The sequence below is a fragment of the Bos javanicus genome, chromosome 12, assembly GCF_032452875.1.
Source record: "Bos javanicus breed banteng chromosome 12, ARS-OSU_banteng_1.0, whole genome shotgun sequence".
NCBI lineage: Eukaryota > Metazoa > Chordata > Mammalia > Artiodactyla > Bovidae > Bos > Bos javanicus.
In genome coordinates, this window is record NC_083879.1 from 36245126 (window position 1) to 36264892 (window position 19767).

General features: G+C 40.2%; 1 protein-coding gene across 2 annotated transcripts in view; it reads left to right on the forward strand.

The window, feature by feature from the left end:
- Positions 1-4439: 4439 nt before the first annotated feature.
- ZMYM5 (zinc finger MYM-type containing 5) overlaps positions 4440-19767 on the forward strand; it is a 35606-nt gene continuing 20278 nt past the window's right edge. Inside the window, exons 1-4 of one of the 2 annotated variants that reach the window (XM_061435039.1) lie at positions 4440-4526; positions 5287-5356; positions 12933-13437; positions 13676-13769. In XM_061435039.1, the coding sequence (XP_061291023.1) occupies positions 12943-13437; positions 13676-13769 (589 nt within the window). In that variant the 5' untranslated portion in view covers positions 4440-4526; positions 5287-5356; positions 12933-12942. Of the gene's footprint in view, positions 4527-4722; positions 4818-5286; positions 5357-12932; positions 13438-13675; positions 13770-19767 lie in introns of those variants that run through there. The other variant, XM_061435038.1, reaches the window with a different exon arrangement.

Sequence of the window (19767 nt, forward strand, 5' to 3'; positions counted from 1 at the left end):
TTGCCATTGCCTTCTCCGGTGGTCAAAGCTATAGGCAAACAAAGATTCTCCTGCTCCCTAGACCAAGAAATCACCTCTGAGGACCTAAGGGCAAAGGCCAGACCTGCATTCACAACACATCTGTTACAGGTTATAGGTGTTAAAATATTTGATTAGTTGGAATATTTAGAGAGGATCCTTGTGTTTGTCATTTCCTTATTCTGAGATACAGTTTCTATAGCAAAATAAATCTTGACTACTTTAGTTGCTAGTTTTCAAGATCATGAGTTGTTTTACAGTTATCCTTCAAAGAGATTATTTTATTAGAATAAGCACATTATTAACTCAGGGACTGAAACATATAGGATAGTTTTATTCTTCTGTAGTTATCATTTATTAATGGTCATATCTGTCACTCTGGTCATTTCAGCTTTGCTCCTAAGCCCTTTCACTGTGATTTGAGTTATCCTTCTGGTTTCCTTGGTCTCTGTTATGACATGATGTTTCAGGATCATCTGACACATGTCCTGCCCCCCACCTGATGCAGTCATTTCTCCAAGGAGCCTGGGTTTTTAGTGGGAAACGATTTTAGTGATTGGATCCTCACCAGGCACACATGGGTGTTGGATGTCACCCTCTTGATCAAGTTGCATCATGTAAGGACCCCTCTTACAGACTGAAGAGAGAGAGATTCTCCTCTCTGGCTCAGTGATAAGAGCACTGATCTGGGAAGAACCCACATACCCAGAGCTTGTGGGCAACCTCCAGGGTTTCCAGACAGCTTCTAGCTGACAGCCAGCGAAAAAACTATGGCCCTTAGTCAGACAGCCTTAGAGAAATTATTTCGTTAAATGCCTTACTGACCTTGGAAGTGGCATCTTTCCTGTCAGGCCTACATGTGAGGATGCAGTCGTCAGGCCGATGCCTCAGTTGCAGCCTCATGAGACCCTGAAACAGAGGACTCAGCTAAGCCCTACCTGGGTTTATAACCCACAGAAATGGGGGAATAATCACTGCATTTTTTAAAATGAAAAAATATGTAATTTCATAGTTTTGGGCAACAGAAGTCCAAAATCAGTTTAACTGGGCTCAAAGCAAGGTGTTGGTGGGTCTGGATTTCCTCTGGAGGGTCTAGCAAAAAATGTACTCCTTACCATTTCCATCTTCTGGTGGCTACTGCTTGCCTTAAATTGAAGTCATATAATTCCAACATGTACCTCTATGGTCACATCGCTTTATTCTGTGTGTCAGATCTTACAAAAATCCCTCTTATAAGGATATATGTGGCTGCATTTAGGACCCACACTTATGCTCCCATGATCTCCCTAATTCTAGATCCTTAACTTAGTCACATTTGCAAACCTTTGCCATATAAAGAAACATTTACAGATTGCAGGAATTGGGTATCTTTGGAGGATGTTATTCAGTCTCTTATAGCTAGTGAGACCCATTAAAGCTGGCTCATGTGTACTTTTAAAAAACTTTTTGTTAAAAGTTTTTTAAAAATTACATAGTTTTCAAATTGTCCATTTATTCTCATGTGAGTTTAGGCAGACTGTATCTTTCTACTGGAAATAGAATTGGTGTATTTCCAGTAAGTTATGCCCAAATTTGTGGGCATAGTGTTGTTCATACTATTTCTCATTATCCTTTTAATGTCCGGGGATCTTCAGTAATGTTCCCTGTTTCATTTATTTATTTTTTTTTTTGAAGAATACGGAAGTATTTTTAATTTAATCATGTAAAACACAAATGCTGACTTGACATATATTCACACGTAATTCTTTCTCTCACGTTTACAACTCAACAGATTCGTGAATCCAGAGGAACTGCTATAATCACTTTACGGAACACACTGTTTTAGTATTTCAAAAGTTTATTCCAATCCATTTCTTCTTTTATACTCTAAAACATCTTCGTTATGTTGTTTGATGAGATAGATCCACAAAAAAACGGAGGTGCCCAAGGTCAAGCCAACTTTCAGCCAGTTAGGACTGCCATGTGGCGGTTCCTGAATGTAGAACTTTGACCGAGATGAAGAGACACTCGGGAACCTAGCCGGGGCCAGCAGCTTGTTTCATTTATTTTTAAAAAATATGTATTTATTTATTTTTGTGCTAGGTCTTCATTGCTGGGTTTTTGTTGCTGTATTCGGGGCTTTCTCTAGTTGCAGAGAGCAGGGCCTACTCCATGTTGAGGTGTGTGGGCTTCTCACTGCAGTGGCTTTTATTGTTGCAGAGCAAGGGCTCTAGGTGCTGGTGCTCAGTAGTTGTGACACATGGGCTTAGTTGTTCTGTAGCCTGTGGGAGCTTCCAGGACCAGGGATTGAACTGGAGCCCCTTGCATTACAAGGCAGATTCTTAATCACTGGACCACCAAGGAAGCCCTTCCCCCTTTTTTCATTTCTGATATTAATAATTTGTGTCTGCTCTCTTATGCTCTCTCTCTTTTTCAAGACATTTATTCATTCAGCTGCACTAGGTCTTAGTTGCAGCACGTGGGACCTTTGATGTCTGTTGTGGTCCACAGGGTCTTCATTTGACCCTCGTGGGGTCTTTTAGTTGTGGCATACCGACTCTTAGTCGAGACATGTGGTATCTAGTTCCTTGACCAGGTATGGAACCCTGGCCCCCTGCATTGGGAGCTTGGCCTCTTAGCCACTGACCATTAGGGAAGTCCAATGTGTCTTCTTTTTTTCTTAGTTTGCCTGTTTGCTGTTGCTGCTGCTAAGTCACTTCAGTCCTGTCTGACTCTTAGCAACCCCATGGACTGCAGCCTACCAGGCTCCTCTGCCCGTGGGATTTTCCAGGCAGGAGTACTGGAGTGGGGTGCCATTGCCTTCTCCGTTTGCCTGTTTAGAGGCTTATTAATTAAAGGCTTATTAATTTGGTTGAAATTTCAAAGAAACAGCTTTTAATTTCATTGATTTTTGTTTATTGACATCTTGTTTTCAATTTAATTTCTGCTCTGAGTCTTATTATTTCCCTTTTTATGCTTACTCTGTATTTAATTTGCTTTTCTTTTTCTTGTTTCCTTAGGTGGAAACTCAGCTGACTAATTAATGTTAGGTCTTCTTTTCCAGTCAATGAAGTCAGTGCTGTAAATTTCCCTCTAAGTACTACTTTCACTGTATCCCACAAATTTTGATAAATTGTATTTTCATTTTCATCTATTTCAAAGTATTTTTCAGTTTGAGACTTCTTCTTTGACTTGTGTTATTTAAAACTGTGTTGTTTCAGTTCAGTCGCTCAGTCGTGTCCGACTCTACGACCGGACCCCATGGACTACAGCAGGCCAGGCTTCTCTGTCCATCACCAACTCCCCAGAGCTTGCTCAACTGTGTTGTTTAGTCTTCATTTATTGAGATTTTCCAGCTATCTGTTATTTAATTCTAGGTTAATTCTATCATGGTCAAAGATCAGTCACTGTAGAATTTCTGTCCTTTTAATTTTGTTAAGGTGTGTTTGAGAACCTAGAACCGTCCTGGTGAATGATCCATGTGAGCTTGAGAAGAATATATATTCTACCATATATTGGATAAGACTTTTGATGTCATTATATACAGTTGAGTGATGGTGTTGAGTTCAACTATGTTCTTGTTGATCTTCTTTTTTAAAATTTTATTTATATGGTTGCATTGGGTCTTCCTGGTGCGTGGGGGCTTTCTCTAGTTGAGGCCGGGCCCAGGTGCGGAGCCGGCATCAGGCGCCGTCTCCGCCGCGGGGCCCAGCCCCGGCTTCCTGGGACCAGTCGGAGTTGTCCCCAGTTCCACCCGCGGCCCCGACAAGATGGAGGACGTCGTCTCCTCCAGCAGCCATGACGGGAGCGGGAGACGCCTCCCCACGGGGCTGAGGGGAAGGGAAGCGCTTCCAGCCCTCGGAGGGCGCGGGTCCCCGCTGCCGGCTTTCCAGACCCCTGCCCGCCCAGGTCTCCCGGGGCTCCCAGACACTGGACAGGGAGGGCGAATGGGACATCGAGGCCGCGGCGCTAGCAGCCGCTGCGAGGGCAAGTGGCCCAGCTCAGGTCTTCGGGCCGCTGCGGCCCAACAACCATTGGCCACCGCAGCTAGCACCAGACTGTATCTACACTGCGACGCGCCGGTCGGGGATCCAGGCGGAAAAGGCGGGGAGTGCAATGGAGGCGCGGGGGTGTGGCCTACGGCTGACGGACAGGGCATCGGACCACCCCCTCAAGGAGGGGGTCCTGAAGGAAGGCGGACGCAGCCAGTGGGCGTCCCCGAGGCGCTCAGCCCGCCCTTCCCGGCCGCCAGTGAGGGCGCAGCGGGCAGGGCCTGCCGGGTCGGGCCGCGCCGCCGCGGCCGCCGCCTCCGCCTCCTCACCAGCGCTAATGCGGGCACTGGACCGAGCGTAGTTGCGCGTGTTGCCGAAGGGGGGTGGGCCGGGGGCGGGGAGGTTTGTTCCGCTGAGCCGCATCCAGAACCGGGTGAGGCTTGTCCCCGCCGTGTCTCCAGTCCAGGGCCGCCGACAGTGGGGGTGGCCGGGAGCGGCGCAGCCTCCGGAGGCGGGGGCGCCGGGAGGCGGAGATGGGTGAGGGCGGCCTCCGAAGCCTCCCACCGACCCGGGACGAGCGCCCCGCGGCGCGGCCGCCGTCGCCGCTGCCGCTTCGGGGCCTCCGGCTGCCGGCGGCTCCGCTGATGTCCCAGGCGCGTTGGCGGGCGGCCCGCGGGCTGCGGGAGTGCGGGCGCGGCCGCGAGGGCGGAGTGAGGCGGCCGCCGACGGGCCTCGGGGGTCGCCGGGTGGGGGAAGGGGCGCCTCTGTGGGCTCTCGTGGCCGAGCTCGCACTCTCCCGGCAGCGACCCTGGGTCCGCACGTTTGGGGGTGAGGACACAGTTCCCCCGCACCAGGTCCTCTCTTCGGCCGCCCAGACCCTGGCGCGGCGTCTTCTCACGGCTTATTTGGGCGAGTTTCTAATGGCGGACGCGGAGCGGGCAGGTCTCGGGCTCCGGGCCAACACGGGGGTTTCCGCCCCGCGGCGACGCGAGCTGCGGGCGAGTGGGTTCCTGAGGGACAGCGGCGGCGGCGAGCGGGCCTAATCGGGGGATAGGCGTCTCCGCGGGCTCGAGGCCGCGCTCGCCCTCCGCCTCCCGCCTTTGGCTCGCAGGGACTGTGTGGTTGTGTGGTGGTGGCGGAGCCTCGGTGTTTGTGTACCTGGTGCCTCGGCGGCCGTGGTGGGGGGGTGTGTGTGTGGAGGAGCGCTGAGGCTTCTTGTCCCTTTGCTTCCTCTCTGGTGAACTGGTGCTGCGTCTAGGTTGGCTATAACGAAGTCCGTTTTCATTCTTCGTTCTAGGGCCAGGAATCACCTTCAGGACAGTCTGGTGATACTTCGGTGATAGTAATTAAGGAGGAAAGCGTCGACGGTGAGTAATTTTACCCTGCGTGTCTGTGGAATACAGTTAGCGCAGTACTAGAGTGTGCTTCCGGAGAAGGCAATGGCACCCCACTCCAGTACTCTTGCCTGGAAAATACATGGACTGAGGAGCCTGGTAGGCTGCAGTCCATGGGGTCGCTAAGAGTCGGACACTACTGAGCGACTTCTCTTTCACTTTTCACTTTCATGCATTGGAGAAGGAAATGGCAACCCACTCCAGTGTTCTTGCCTGGAGAGTCCCAGGGACGGGGGAGCCTGGTGGGCTGCCGTCTGTGGGGTCGCACAGAATGGGACATGACTGAAGCGACTTAGCAGCAGCAGCAGAGTGTGCTTCTGTGGAACTTACCTTTCTCTTACCTTGAAGGCAGAGAGTTAGTTTCTGGAGTGGACCTTGTCCCCAGAGCCAAGCCAGGGAAGTCCCTGGGAAAGCATGGGGAGTGCCTGCTCATATTTACACCACTGGTGTTCTCTTAGAGTTCTAAGATGTTCCATTTTTAATGCTTTCTTAACATTTTTTTTGCTTTCTAATGGTTAGAAATAATTTTTTCCATACTGTTGAATTAACTAGACTGATTGAATCTTATCGTTTTCTAAGGTTGATGGACACAATACTTTGTGTGTGTGTTTGTCTAATATTTGAGGAAGATTTGTGTTTCTGTATCCTGATAAAACTCTGGCAAGCATCACATCAGGAGATTTTTTTTTTTTTTTTAAGAGATAATCTAGTTCTTACCCTAGTAGCGATTCTCATTGACCACCGAATTACTAAATTGGTAGTGACAGTCTCCATTACCAAGTTGATGTGTGTTTTTTTCTTGTTACTAAAAAGTAACCTAAGTGCTGTTCATTTTGGTACAATAAAATGCCCAGTTCCCTGTCACCTGTTGGCGTTAATGACTTTAACACCAATCCTTGCCTGAGTCAATTTTGTAAAGTGTCTCAAAATGATTTTTTAAAAAAAATCTCTGATTCTACATTTATTATCTGGGATTCTGTACAGTCTTAGATCCTGCCTATTTTGTCCTTCCAGCTGGTCAGTTTTTCACCAGTCATCAAAAAGAAACTTGTGAATACTGCTCTTTCTCATAGTATTATTCCTGTCTTTCCTCTGCTGTTGTTGCTTCTTGCCAGACTCGACTGTGCACTTACTCTGATATGCTTCATGGCACATTTCATTAGTTAGACAGCTTTTAGGAATGGATATTGTTTTGACTGGGTGATTTTCATAGGATACCTGAAATGATATTTCAGATTATGTGGTAGTTGTGTGAGGTGAAGGAATGTGGACAGGGTTCTAGAGCTATGAGGGACTTTATTAGGAAAAGGGAACTAGTGGAGACTAAAAGATTGGAAGGATAACAAATCGCTGGCTCAGTTATTACCACTTAGAAAATCCACTTTTCTCAACAGCAGGTTCCTAGCATAGGTGAGCACAGTGTGGGAAGGACTAGGTTTAGTGCCAGTCAGATTTCATACCTGGTTTATATCTCTGCTCTCTTATTACTTTGGCAAGTGCAAACTAAATAAGAGTCAATAACTGAACCTTTATAAATGCACATCTTATTCAATTAAATACACTTTTTTATCCACATTTTATACGTGAGTAAATTGTGTCTGTGTTCCCAATTGCTATGAAGATTGTACAGTGCCTAGCCCGTAAGTTATGTGAAACACACACACACATTGTTAACAGTAGCTACAATTCTTGTGTTTTTTTGTTTTCTGATATTTCCTCAGCTTTATTTTTCAGTCCTTTTACTGAGTTTTCCATTTTTGGTAAGCTTTTTATTTCTAGAAGTTCTTTTTTAATACTAGAAATAGCAATTTTTTATGGTCTTTTGCTTGTCATGTGTCCGGCTAGAGTTCTGATAGTTGTGTGGATTTCGATTTTGTTTTCTTTTTCCTGCACTTTTCTCTTTCTCCTTTTTTTCTTTTAACAACTTTTTCTTTTACATTATTTTTTATTGGAGTATAGTTATGTTTACAGCATTGTGTTAGTTTCTACTGTACAGCAAAGTGAATCAGCTATACCTGTATATATACATATATCCCCTCTTTTTTTGTATTTCCTTTCCATTTAGGTCACTGCAGAGCATTGAGTAGAGTTTAGTGAACTGTACAGTAGGTTCTCAGTTATCTATTTTATGCACAGTATCAATAGTATATATATATGTCAGGACTGTTTTTCTTATTTGAGGATTTCTTCAGATATTTTATAATCCTTGGTTGGTCTACTCATGGTTAAGAATTGAGAAATAGAAAATAGATTAGAAAAATGAGTGGAATGTTTCAACTTGGAGCTTCACTGTAGGATGAATCTTTTTAGCCAATTGATGGAGAACCTCTGAAGTCATTATCTTTAGGTCTTTCATTTTGGGGGGTTCCTAATTCCACAGAAAGGAGTGTTTCTGAGAAAGAAGTTTTCTGGGGAAGAGTCTGCTGCTTGAAAGATTGAAGTCTGGATGCCCGCTCTCTGGAAATCAGCCGGGAAAGGGAGCATTTCAAATACATGATATTGAAGCATTCACCAGTGCCTGGTAAACCTGAAACAAAGATCTTTTGTTCTATCCTCTCCAAAGAAGAGAAGTCTAGAACTTGGGCCAGAAAGGGGGAAGACCTGTGATCATCAAAGTGAGAAAGGGAAGGGACCTGGAATTTCACATCCTCCTTGTTTTAGCTGTCTGCTCCCTATTCCAGTGATATCAGGAGTTACAGGCTTTGAGCCTTTTGATGATTCCGCAGCTTAAGTCAGAGGTTTCTCAGTTTTTTCCTTTACTGTTTTAGAGTTAGGCTGTCTCAGGCAGAGTTGGTTAACTATTCATCCACCTGCTCTTCAGCTTATCAGATTTTTTGCTTTTGTTTCTTCTTTAGTTTTTCATTGTGAGTAGGAACTTTACTGTCATTTATGGGGATTTTAGAAGGGATTGAAGTTAGTTTTGTGTGATCAATCTACCGTCTCTTAAGTGCCTATTAGGTACTTAAGTAGTTCTCCTGCTGTTTGTTGTGATTGTTTATTTGATTCTTCCTTTTCCTGTCTCTTTACAGTTGTGAGTAAAACCTCGAGAATCATCATACACCTTTATTTAGTTTTTGATTTTAAATGGGAATCCTTGTAACAGGAAGCTAACTTTGAAATTGATGTTATTTTTATGTAAATATACAAATATTTTTATATTACAAAAGATCTGTTACAGTATAAGTTCAGAGATGCCCTAGAATGTGTTCTAGAACTTACTAAGTGATCAACAAATTTTTATAGCATGCGTCCTTTATGTTTCATAGAGCCTTGAAGATATAGATGTGGTAATAGGTAGCCAAAAATGAACCTTTGGAGCAGTGATTAAATATTTGAAAATACTTTCTTGGTGATTTTAATATTTGAAGGTTTGTGAGCAGGTTTGTTTACCTTTATCATCAAGTGCTAATCTTGTCATATTAATAACACCATTTCTATTTTAGCTACTGTTTTTTGAGTCATTTTAATATGTAAGTTCTACCAAATTGTGCATAAACATAATTGAGTATTGACTGGCTAGTAAAGTATTCAACTTTTTTTAATTGAAGGTGATCTCAGGAAATTAATGATACTGAGTTGTAACTTAAGAATTCAGCAGACATTTTTGCAGCTTTAAAAAGGCATATTTAAAAAACTATAACACTGAACTGCATACTTAAAAATGATTAAAATAGCATTTTATGTTATATATATTTTAGTGTAATCTTTTGAAAAGATAACTAGCAATCGTTAGGAAATAAAAACTAGAATAAAAGTAAACACAATAGGGCAAAGGACCCTAATTTGTGTCTTTGTTTTAGTGTTAACTCTTACCTTTACCGATAATGAAATACCTTCTTAACGTTGCAAGGTTATTACCTACAGCCTAGAGATAATTTGCATATAAGAGTCTTGCTTGGGTTTCAGCCTAGTTTTTTAGTTAGGCTGAAATTCTAGTCCAGTTTTTTTTTTCTCTTGGCTGCACTGTGAGGCTTGTGGGAAGTCACTTCCCTGACCAGGGATTGAGTCCTGGGCCACAGCAGCGAAAACCTGGAATCCTAACCACTGAGCAACCAGGGAACTCCCATTAGATTCCACACATCTCTGTGTGGATATTCCTTTAATTTCATATTAATTTTCATTGTATCGAGATGAAAATTAAATAGTTGTAGATGAATAAGATACCACAGGAAGGGAACTTCCCTGGTGGTCCAGGAGTTAGGACTTCGCCTTCCAATGTAGGGGGTGAAGGTTCAATCCCTGTTTAGGGAGCTAAGATCCCGTATACATCTTGGCCAGAAAACCAAAGCATGAAACAGAAGCAGCATTGTAACACATTCAATAAAGATTTTTAACAAAAATACACCACTGCTGCTACTGCTGCTAAGTCGCTTCAGTCGTGTCCGACTCTGTACGACCCCATAGACTGCAGCCCACCAGGCTCGCCCGTCCCTGGGATTCTCCAGGCAAGAACACTGGAGTGGGTTGCCATTTCCTTCTCCAATGCATGAAAGTGAAAAGTGAAAGTGAAGTCGCTTGGTCCTGTCCGACTCCCAGCGACCCCATGGACTGCAGCCTACCAGGCTCCTCTGTCCGTGGGATTTTCCAGGCAAGAGTACTGGAGTGGGGTGCCATTGCCTTCTCCAAAAGATACCACAGGAAGACAAAATATTTAAGATTAATTACCAGTCCATTCTGAAGGAGATCAGCCCTGGAATTTCTTTGGAAGGAATGATGCTAAAGCTGAAACTCCAGTACTTTGGCCACCTCATGCGAAGAGTTGACTCATTGGAAAAGACTCTGATGCTGGGAGGGATTGGGGGCAAGAGGAGAAGGGGACAACAGAGGATGAGATGGCTGGATGGCATCACTGACTTGATGGACGTGAGTCTGAGTGAACTCCGGGAGTTGTTGATGGACAGGGAGGCCTGGCATGCTGCGATTCATGGGGTCGCAAAGAGTCGGACATGACTGAGCGACTGATCTGATCTGAGACATTTGTTGAAATCCTAGGGTGGAGCCAAAGTATTTGCCTACATACCTTCTCGGTAGAGAGAGATTTATCATTTTTGCACTCTTTAATATGATCCAGTCAGAGACCAGGGACCTGTATGTCCAGTTATCACAATAAAAACCTCAGTCTTTTTTTTTTATCCCCATTTATAGTATGAACAAGTTCACAGTTTAGAAAAGTAAAACTCAATTAAGTGAGGTAATTTGCTTAGTGCCTTAGCTAAACTTTAACCTTTTCTCTTTTTGGATAATATCATAGAAATATTTAAAACTTTTTTGTAGGCTTATGTTTATAGAATTAAGAAAATGATAATTAAAGTATATAAACAGTGACTTTTAATAGTGGTTAGGGTTAGGTTTCGGAGAAGGCCCTGGCATCCCACTCCAGTACTCTTGCCTGGAAACTCCCATGGACGGAGGAGCCTGGTAGGCTGCAGTCCATGGGGTCGCTGGGAGTCGGACATGACTGAGCGACTTCTCTTTCACTTTTCACTTTCATGCATTGGAGAAGGAAATGGCAACCCACTCCAATGTTCTTGCCTGGAGAATCCCAGGGTTGGGCGAGCCTGGTGGGCTGCAGTCTATGGGGTCACACAGAGTCGGACACGACTGAAGCGACTTAGCAGCAGCAGCAGCAGCAGCAGGGTTGGGTTTTAACTTTTTTACAACCTGAAATTTGAAAATAGATAAATACTTAATCTTTTTTTCAGAAATAGATGACTGGAATGAGCTGAGCATAAAGAATCCCCTATTATTTTCTTTGGGAAGATCAAGATAGAACCTAACAGCCACCAGAGGGCACCATGGAGTCAGCTGTTGCTCTTCCCCAGAAATTGTTCTTTTCCTTTTTAGATTTATTCAAATACAGAAAGAACTAACAAGAATTTGTGTGTGTGTAAATAACAGTTCTTAAATTTCATGATTTAGTTTAGGCGAGTTATTGCCTCTTTCATTTGAAAATCAACCACATTATAAGCTTATTGGATAGGTGTTAATTCTGATCCTAATTTTCGTATTTCCTTTATAACCCTTTTAACTGGTTCCTTAGATTTGTTATTTATCTTTGAAGTACAGTTACATGACTGTTAATTTTGTTTCATCTTAATAAAACAAGGACTTAAGAAATTGTATACAATAATTGCATATAATGTGGTGTCTATGAAATAGATTATAGAGTCAGATTTCTTGGATTTGACTTCTGATTCCACCCTTTCCAGCAGTGGAGACTTGGGCAGGCCAGGCAGATTACTTACCGTCTTCTGAGTCTTAGTTTCCTGATCAGTAAAATGAGACAAAGAATAGTTCCTACCTCACTTATTTAAGCATTTACTGAATTACTATATTTAATGATACAGCACCCATTAAGAATAAACATTATCTATTGTATGACTAAGTACTATCACTTAAAATTAGTTGGGAAAATTTTAGAATAGAATGTTACTTAGCATATTTCAGTATGAAATGTTTAAAATTGAATGATGACTGCTGTATGAGTTCTCTTAATTATTCAGTACCCCTACAGATCCGACCTCTTTCACTGTCTTGAGCTTCTAAGAAAATTGAAGCCAGCATTTGTAAACTTAGCTCAGCTTTCCATCTATTGTTTCTACATACTTATATACGTTCCAGTTATAATTGGACAAACGCTTGAACAACATGGGTTTGAACTGCCCAGATCCACTTAATACATAGATTTTTTTCAGTAAATACTGTAGTATTGCAGGATCCAGGGTTGGTTGAATCTGTGGATGTGGAACCTCAGATACGGAGGGCCAACTGTAGGACTTGAGCCTCTGTGGATATCCTGGGACCAAACCCCCTGTGGGTACTGAGGGACAGCCATACACTTAACTTTTCCCTCTTGCTTTTGAGATAAAGGTGATTTCTTGTTCATGATTAGCTTCATTACCACCTGGTGCTGTGCATATCCTCATCCTCCTCTTGTCTCATCTGCTTTGAGAGCTTTGCTCCATTGATCTTTCACTTCTCCAAATTCTTCCAATTATTTGGATCTGGATCTTTTCCTTTGTCGTTCTCTAGTGCATATAGGTACACAGAAGTGTTTGTTAAATAAAACCAAGGCTAAGAATTTGGGGCCTAAAATTAGAGCCCTGAGTGGAAATGCTATTCGGGCTTACCCATATGTTTCCTGATCTATAAAATGAATTAAACTATATGTACCTCATGGGTTTTTTCAGAATTTTACGTAAACCTATAATATAGTATCTGGCAATTTGTGGACAATGACAAAAAAAGTTTCATAATGATTTAATTACATAGTTATATTGGAAGCAGAGAATTTGAAAAACACACACTAGGGAAACATAGTTTGGACAATATAATAATTTTAGTAGATAAAGATATATCTGGTATACTAACTGTATTTGGGCCCTGGGTTATTGGAGATGGAATTATTTTGTACTATTTTCTATTTCAGTGAAGAACTTACTAATAGATAGAATCACAGAAAAGAATTTTAAATTTCACTTATGCTATTTAATTGCAATAAAATGTAATAATCATAATTTACTCGAACTTTTTTTCTTTTCTGTTACAGGTTCTTTGGCATGGGTGAATGTTCAGCAGGAAGATTAGACTTGACTGAACAGACTCCTATCTTATTAGGGAGTAAAGCCATGGCAGCTAGTCTCATGGATGTAGGAGACTCATTTGGTGACCCAGCTAGTCCGTTAGTTAATAGATCTAGAAACTCATTGGTGGAAGGTGATAATGGTGATGATGATGATGTTGTGTTTATTGAATCTATACAACCTCCTTCAAGTTCTGCTCCAGTAATAGCTGATCAAAGACATTTTGTATTTCCTGCATCAAGAAATAAAAAGCTTCAAGGACATTATTCTGTAATTCTTCCTTCCTCAAGATATTTGGCTTCTCAGAAGGGAAATACAAGTGAGACAATTGTTATTGATGATGAAGAGGACATGGAAACAAATGGAAGGGAAAAGACAGTTTCTTCCAGTTTTATTGAATGGGGATTTCCTGGAACTAAAAACAGAACCAAAGATTTGGATTTCTCCACTTCCAGTCTTTCAAGAAGTAAGGTAAATGCAGGAATGGGTAATGGTGTTATCACTACAGAATCGACTGTGAAATTCATATTACTAATGTTACAACTTTAGAAGCAGGTTTTAAGCTCTGAATGATGGGCGAGATATGAACTTAATGATTACAAATATAACATCACTATAGAATTCCAACTTGGGAGATGTCGCTAAAGGACTTCAGTCAAGTAATTTTGGTGTTAATATGCAAACATACACCCCGTCTTTAACTTCACAGACCAAGACTGCAGTAGGACCTTTTAATCCTGGTAGAATGAATGTGGCAGGAGGTGAATTTCAGAATGGAGGATTTACAACTCATCATAGTCCTGGTAAGCAGTGAGTGATACTAAATACTTTCCTTTCACCCTAAATTTGTAAGCTTTTGGCTTTTACTCTTAGTACCTATATCCAGTTTATTTATTCTATATGTGAAATTTTTTTTGTTAACTTTCATATTAAAATAGACTTTTTTTTACTTAGTAAAACTGCAGTTTACCCAAGTGTTTTGTATTTTAACTGAAAACTCCCATAATTCTTACCTCCATCTTTGTTTACCATCTTTAATGTAAAATTCTTAGGATAAAAGATGGGTAGTGAACTAAAGGATTAAAGTAATATTACATAATAATTTAATTTGTAATTACATAACTTGATTTTTCAGATTTTTCAAGTGTTTACTCTTGGACTGTTCCTGATTTTTGTTTTAAATTAGCACTTTATTAGTTTCTTCATTTTAAATTTGGAAAACTTTCTTTAAATCAGAGATCTATATTTTAAATACACTTCTGTGGCCATTCGTGTTCTGGTAAAATACAATGAAAGTTATTTAAAATTTAGCAAATCTTTTTTTTTCAGCTTTTTCATGACTTAATGTGCCCTTTGTTTTTTTGTTTGTTCTTTGGTTTTTGTTTGTGTTTGCTTTTGGCCATCTATCAACTTAGAATTTTAGAAAAGAACTAGAAAGTAACAAGAGCTAAGAACCGAATCACTTATTGTTTAATGGAATGCTAGTATATTTTTTTCTTTAAAATTTTTTAAAATTAATCTTTTTCTCTGATTATGAGAACATTACACAACATTTGAAAGAAATCATAGTTAGAAATAAGGAACTAGTATCTGTTACCAACCCACTAAGTAGAAGTGACTGATAGCTGTTAAAATTTTAGTTTGTTTGCTATCAGTCATTTTGCCTCTGTGGTTTTAAAAATAGAATTTAGAGCATATTGTATATAGTTTTGTGTTCTCTTGACTTTTTTAATGTAAGTTTTAAGTATGTTATGTCATTTTAAAAACAGAATTTTCAGTGACTATAAAATATTCTGTTGTCTGAGATATTTATTCCTCTAAAGGCATTTATGTTTTGTCATTTTTTTTTAACTGTTGAAACTCCACACACTAAATGTCTTTGTTTACATTGTTTATTATTTCTAAAGGACAGTTCTCAAACTTTCAAACTCAGTTTCACTCTTCGAAATGATTGAGGAACCCAGAGTTTTTTGTTTGTTTTTATCTGTTATCATACTAGAAATTAAAACTTAAATTTGAAAAGTACTTAACAATAATTATGTATTATGTGACATATTTTTAATGAAATATAACTACTTTCAAAGAAATTTAGTGAAAAAAGTGACGTTATTCTGGCTTAGTTGAAGACAGTATATTTAGCTCCTCCGATTGAGTTCTACATAGAATGTGTTGCATTGTCTTCTTTTGTTTGCAGTATAAGGAGAAAATCTGGCCTCACATGCATACATGATTGTAGAATGGAGTGATATTTTACTAGTCTTTTTAGTTAATTATGGATATTTTCTTTTCCTTTTGACATAGCTCCAAAACTTGATAAGTGGTCATTTCTTAAAAGTTCTTACAGTGTGGAATCTGAAACTGTATAATGAACTTTTCATACATTATTACACTAAAATTCATTAATCTTCAGATGAATTTTACCTTTGAATGAATTGGTAACATTGTGCTTTCATTATTTGTAAGTGTTGATTCACTGAGTTACCTAGGTCTTCTAAATGTTGACACCTTAGAAAGCTAGCAGTGTTAGATGCAAGTTTTCAAACATTCTGATTTTCACTTGAAACATCAAATTTTCTCATTGGCAACAAACAGTTATTTTTTTGAAATGAAAAGCTTAATTTAAGAAAATGTAACCAGTTTGTCATTCTTTCAAGGCTAGTTCAGCCTGCAGTGCAAGTTTTGCAAGTGCTTTTCCACTGTGTCTCATTGTACTTTGTTATGAAAAGGAAGTGGCTTCTGGATGCTTCCCCATTCATCATACAGCTTCCTCGTTCATCATACAGAGTATTAAGATGTAATCAGAGGCTGAAATTTAGTAAAATTCATACTAAGTTTTACTTTTTCATCAAGGACTTCTTTTGTATAATAAATAATTTCACTGGTCTTTGTCCATGTTTCTTGGGAGAGAGGCTGAACCCTTGAGATTAACCAATTCTAAGGCTAAGGGAAGGTCGAAAGACCAACCATGTGATTCAAGTAGTTGGGCCTTTGAGCCAGCACACCCTCCATGGAGGAGAAAGAGGCTGAGATTGTCTGATCACCTGCAGCAAATAATCCCATCATTCATGTCCACACGGTGATGAAACCCAGTACAAACTCTCGACATTGAGATCAGTGTAGCCTCCTGGTTGGTGAGCTCATCCATGCCCGGTGGGTGACACTACCTGATTGACAGAGAATGGGCAGAAGCTCTGCATTGGGATCCTCCCTCTCCTCAGCTTGTATGTCTCTTCATTTGGCAGGTCCTGATTTGTATCCTTTAAATAATACTGATGATAAGTATAAAGCTTTCCTGAGTTCTCTGAGTCATTCTAGCAAATTATCAAACCTGAAGTGGCCTTAGGAAGCTCCCGGATTTGCAGCCAGTTGGCCAGGAATCCAGGTGGCATGTGAAGGGAGGGCAGTCTTGTTGTGGATGTGTCTTTAAGCAGGGCTGGTGCTCACTCCAGGTGTTTAGTATCAGAATCGTGTCGACCTGTCGGTATTGGAAGAAGAACAGCAGAAGTAAATGTGCCTGATAGTGAGGACAACTTTTCTAGTACAGTTGGGTTCCACTGTGAGCAGTTTTACTCATCATTGCTTTTGCACCATTAGTGCAAATGCCAGCATAGTGAAAAAGACAAATAATCTGTTTTATTATGAAAATAGTTTAGCCTGGCACATCCTCTTTTATTTCTTATGTAATGTTGAGTAGGAGTGATCAAAGTATAAAGTCGTGTCTGGTTTTTTTTGGCAGCACTGTGGGGCTTGTGGGATCTTAGTTCCCCAATCAGGAATTGAACCCCAACTTTTCAGCAGTGAAAGTACCACGTCCTAACCACTGGACTCCCTTGTCTTATTCTTGACCTGGGGGGAAGCATTTGACATTTCATCAGTAGTATATTGATTGACATGTCAAATCTCTAAGTTTAGCACACTTATTTTCTAGTGAAAAGTTTCTGTAGGTGAAACGGCTAAGTCAGATGTCAGTTTTTTAAAGCTTTTCATGGTAAATGCAAAATGGCCCTCATAAAAAAATTCTGGGCTTTTTTCCATGTTGTAAACTGTCCTCAGGAGTAGGAATATTGTTTAATGTTTGCTAAACTGACCATTTAAAGGTGATAACTTCCTTAATATATATATCATGCTTGCTTGCTTAGTAGCTCAGTCATGTCCGACTCTTTGCGAACCCATGGACTATAGCCCACCAGGCTCTTGTACATGGAATTTTTTAGCCAAGAATGCTTTGAAGTGAAGTGAAAGTTCCTCAATTGTGTTTGACTCTTTGCAACCCCGTGGACTATACAGTCCATGGAATTCTCCAGGCTAGAGTACTGAAGTGGGTAGCCTTTCCCTTCTCCAGGGGATCTTCCCAACCCAGGGATCAAATCCAGGTCTCCTGCATTGCAGGCGGATTCTTTACCAGCTGAGCCACCAGGGAAGCCCCAGAATACTGGAGTGAGTAGCCTATCTTCTCCAGGGGATCTTCTGGACCCAGGAATTGAACCAGGGTCTCCTGCATTGCAGGTGGCTTCTTTACCAGCTGAGCTATCAGGAAAGCCCAAATTTATATATCACTGAACTTTTAAAAATAGATTTGCAAAATATAAATTTATTCATTCATGTTTGTCATCTACTTATTACCATGTACATCTTTTATTTATTGATTGAGTGAAACATGAGAAATAATATAAAAAACTTGTGATCTCTGTGAAGAATGAGGTGATAAGCTTAAAAACAGTTGAAAATGTTGAAGACTTGAAATAATGTTCATTGAAAAATCATTCTTTTGGATCTGTTCACTCTTCTTTTAAAAAAATTTTATTTCTAATATAATTGATTTGTTTCTTTCACTTATTTCTTGTTTTGTAATTATTTCCTAAATTTTAGATGTATATTTGTGGAAGCATGAATTCAATCTTATGTACATATAAGCTCTTAAGTTAAAATCATAAACCTTGCCATGTATATCTTTGATGCTTCAGCCTTGACCTATTTTTCACTTTCTGAAGTAAATTGAAGTTGTGTATTTAATGGTGAAATGGATCAATAACATGGTTTTCAATTTAAAAGCATAGCACATAAACTTGATAAACTTAACTATAAAGGAGCATACTGTGGTTAGATGTGATACTGTCACTCCACTCAAATAGTGGACATAATTGAAACTTGCAAAAGTTGTTTAGATTACTTAGATGTATTTTCATTCTTGTCATCCTTTTATCTCATTAATTCAAAACTGTATATTACTATGATATTTTCTCATGACATGAAATATCAGTGATTTTAAAATATAGCAGAAAAACAAGCATTAAAGGACTCACTTGATATTCATTCATATATATGAAGAAGTTCTTAGCTACATTTGAACTATTTTGTGTATGCTGAGGCAATTCCTTCCTGTTATCTATGAAGTTTGAATGAATTTACAGTGTTCCTGGGTTCTCTGAAGTTCTACTTTGGGGGACAGAATTTACGGACTATATCCTTTTAAATAATACCACTTGGTCCAGAATTCTTAAGAGAGTGTCTACCAAGTTGTCAGGTGAAGAGTGATGGTGAAGATGTGTCAAGTTTTCTGAAAGGTGGAGTCACTTTTCAAAAGGAATGCCTTGTTGCTGCTTTTTTCTTTGTTAAAATGGAATATAGCATCTTGAAAGCTGTCTAATTTTAGTGTTAATCCCAAATTTTGTTTTTGCCTGCTGTCAGCTTTGGTAAAACTAATGAATTTTATCAGAAGACATACAGAATAAGATGGCGGCAATTATATTACTGTTGAAATTGTTATTATTCAGAGTCAAAGCTCCCTCAAAGTGTCTGTCTTTAATTGCTGTGAATATTTTGCAGCACAGGAAAAAAAAAAAAGAGCAAGATGAGAATTTCTGGAGTTGAGTTATATTTAAATATATGGGTTCAGATTTTATCCTAAAAAAATTATGGCTCTGCATAAATGACAGATAAAACTTGTTTAACAGCTTATGAAAATAGAATTGTGTCCATTAGAATGGACTTTGTGTTATTTAATTTTTTCATTAACCTTTAGGGTATACTGTATTACACTGAAAGTTCTTCGGTCATCATGTATCTTTATGTAAATGGCAAAAATCTCATCCAAGAGAATACCTGGAAATTGTTCTTGGCATCTGTGTTGTATCTTTGTTGGATTATAAGCATTTTTGGCCTGGATACTGATTCTAGGAAGTTCTGCTTCTGATAATAATAGATTTTAAACTAACAATTGATAGGTAACTCCTGTCCCTCCTACAGAGAATAATGGCGGGGAGACAAAATGTATGAAATGTCAGAAGCATTATAGAGCTACAAATACACTGGGAAAATGAGGTTTGTCATATCTGAGATGACGCTATCTTCTTGGGGTTGCTCTTCTGTAATTCGAGTTTGGTCAATTCCGGAAATGGCCACTGAGTTAAAGGGGACTTTTAGCAGACTCATGGGGGCCTGCAAGGAAGGACACTGGTTTCAAAACAAACAACAAAAACCATTGACCTGTGGATTGGGAATGTGAACATAATCCAGAGTCTCAATGTTTTCCCCAGTTTTTCATAAAGAAATGGTAGTCAGGGATATGAGAAGGCAGGCCATCTAACAACACAATCAAGAGAAAAAAGCAGATGCTAGAAGTGAGTCCATGAGGGGTGTGGTAATAGGATTATCTGTCTACATTTTAACTGTAGGTTACCTGTAGGAACAGCTGAAGAGAGTGTGAATGAACTAGGTTTATCAGAATATTATCCAGACTGAGTGAGAACCAGAAAGGGGGAAATGCAGAAAAGAATGGAAGAGACTTAGGATACTTGATGA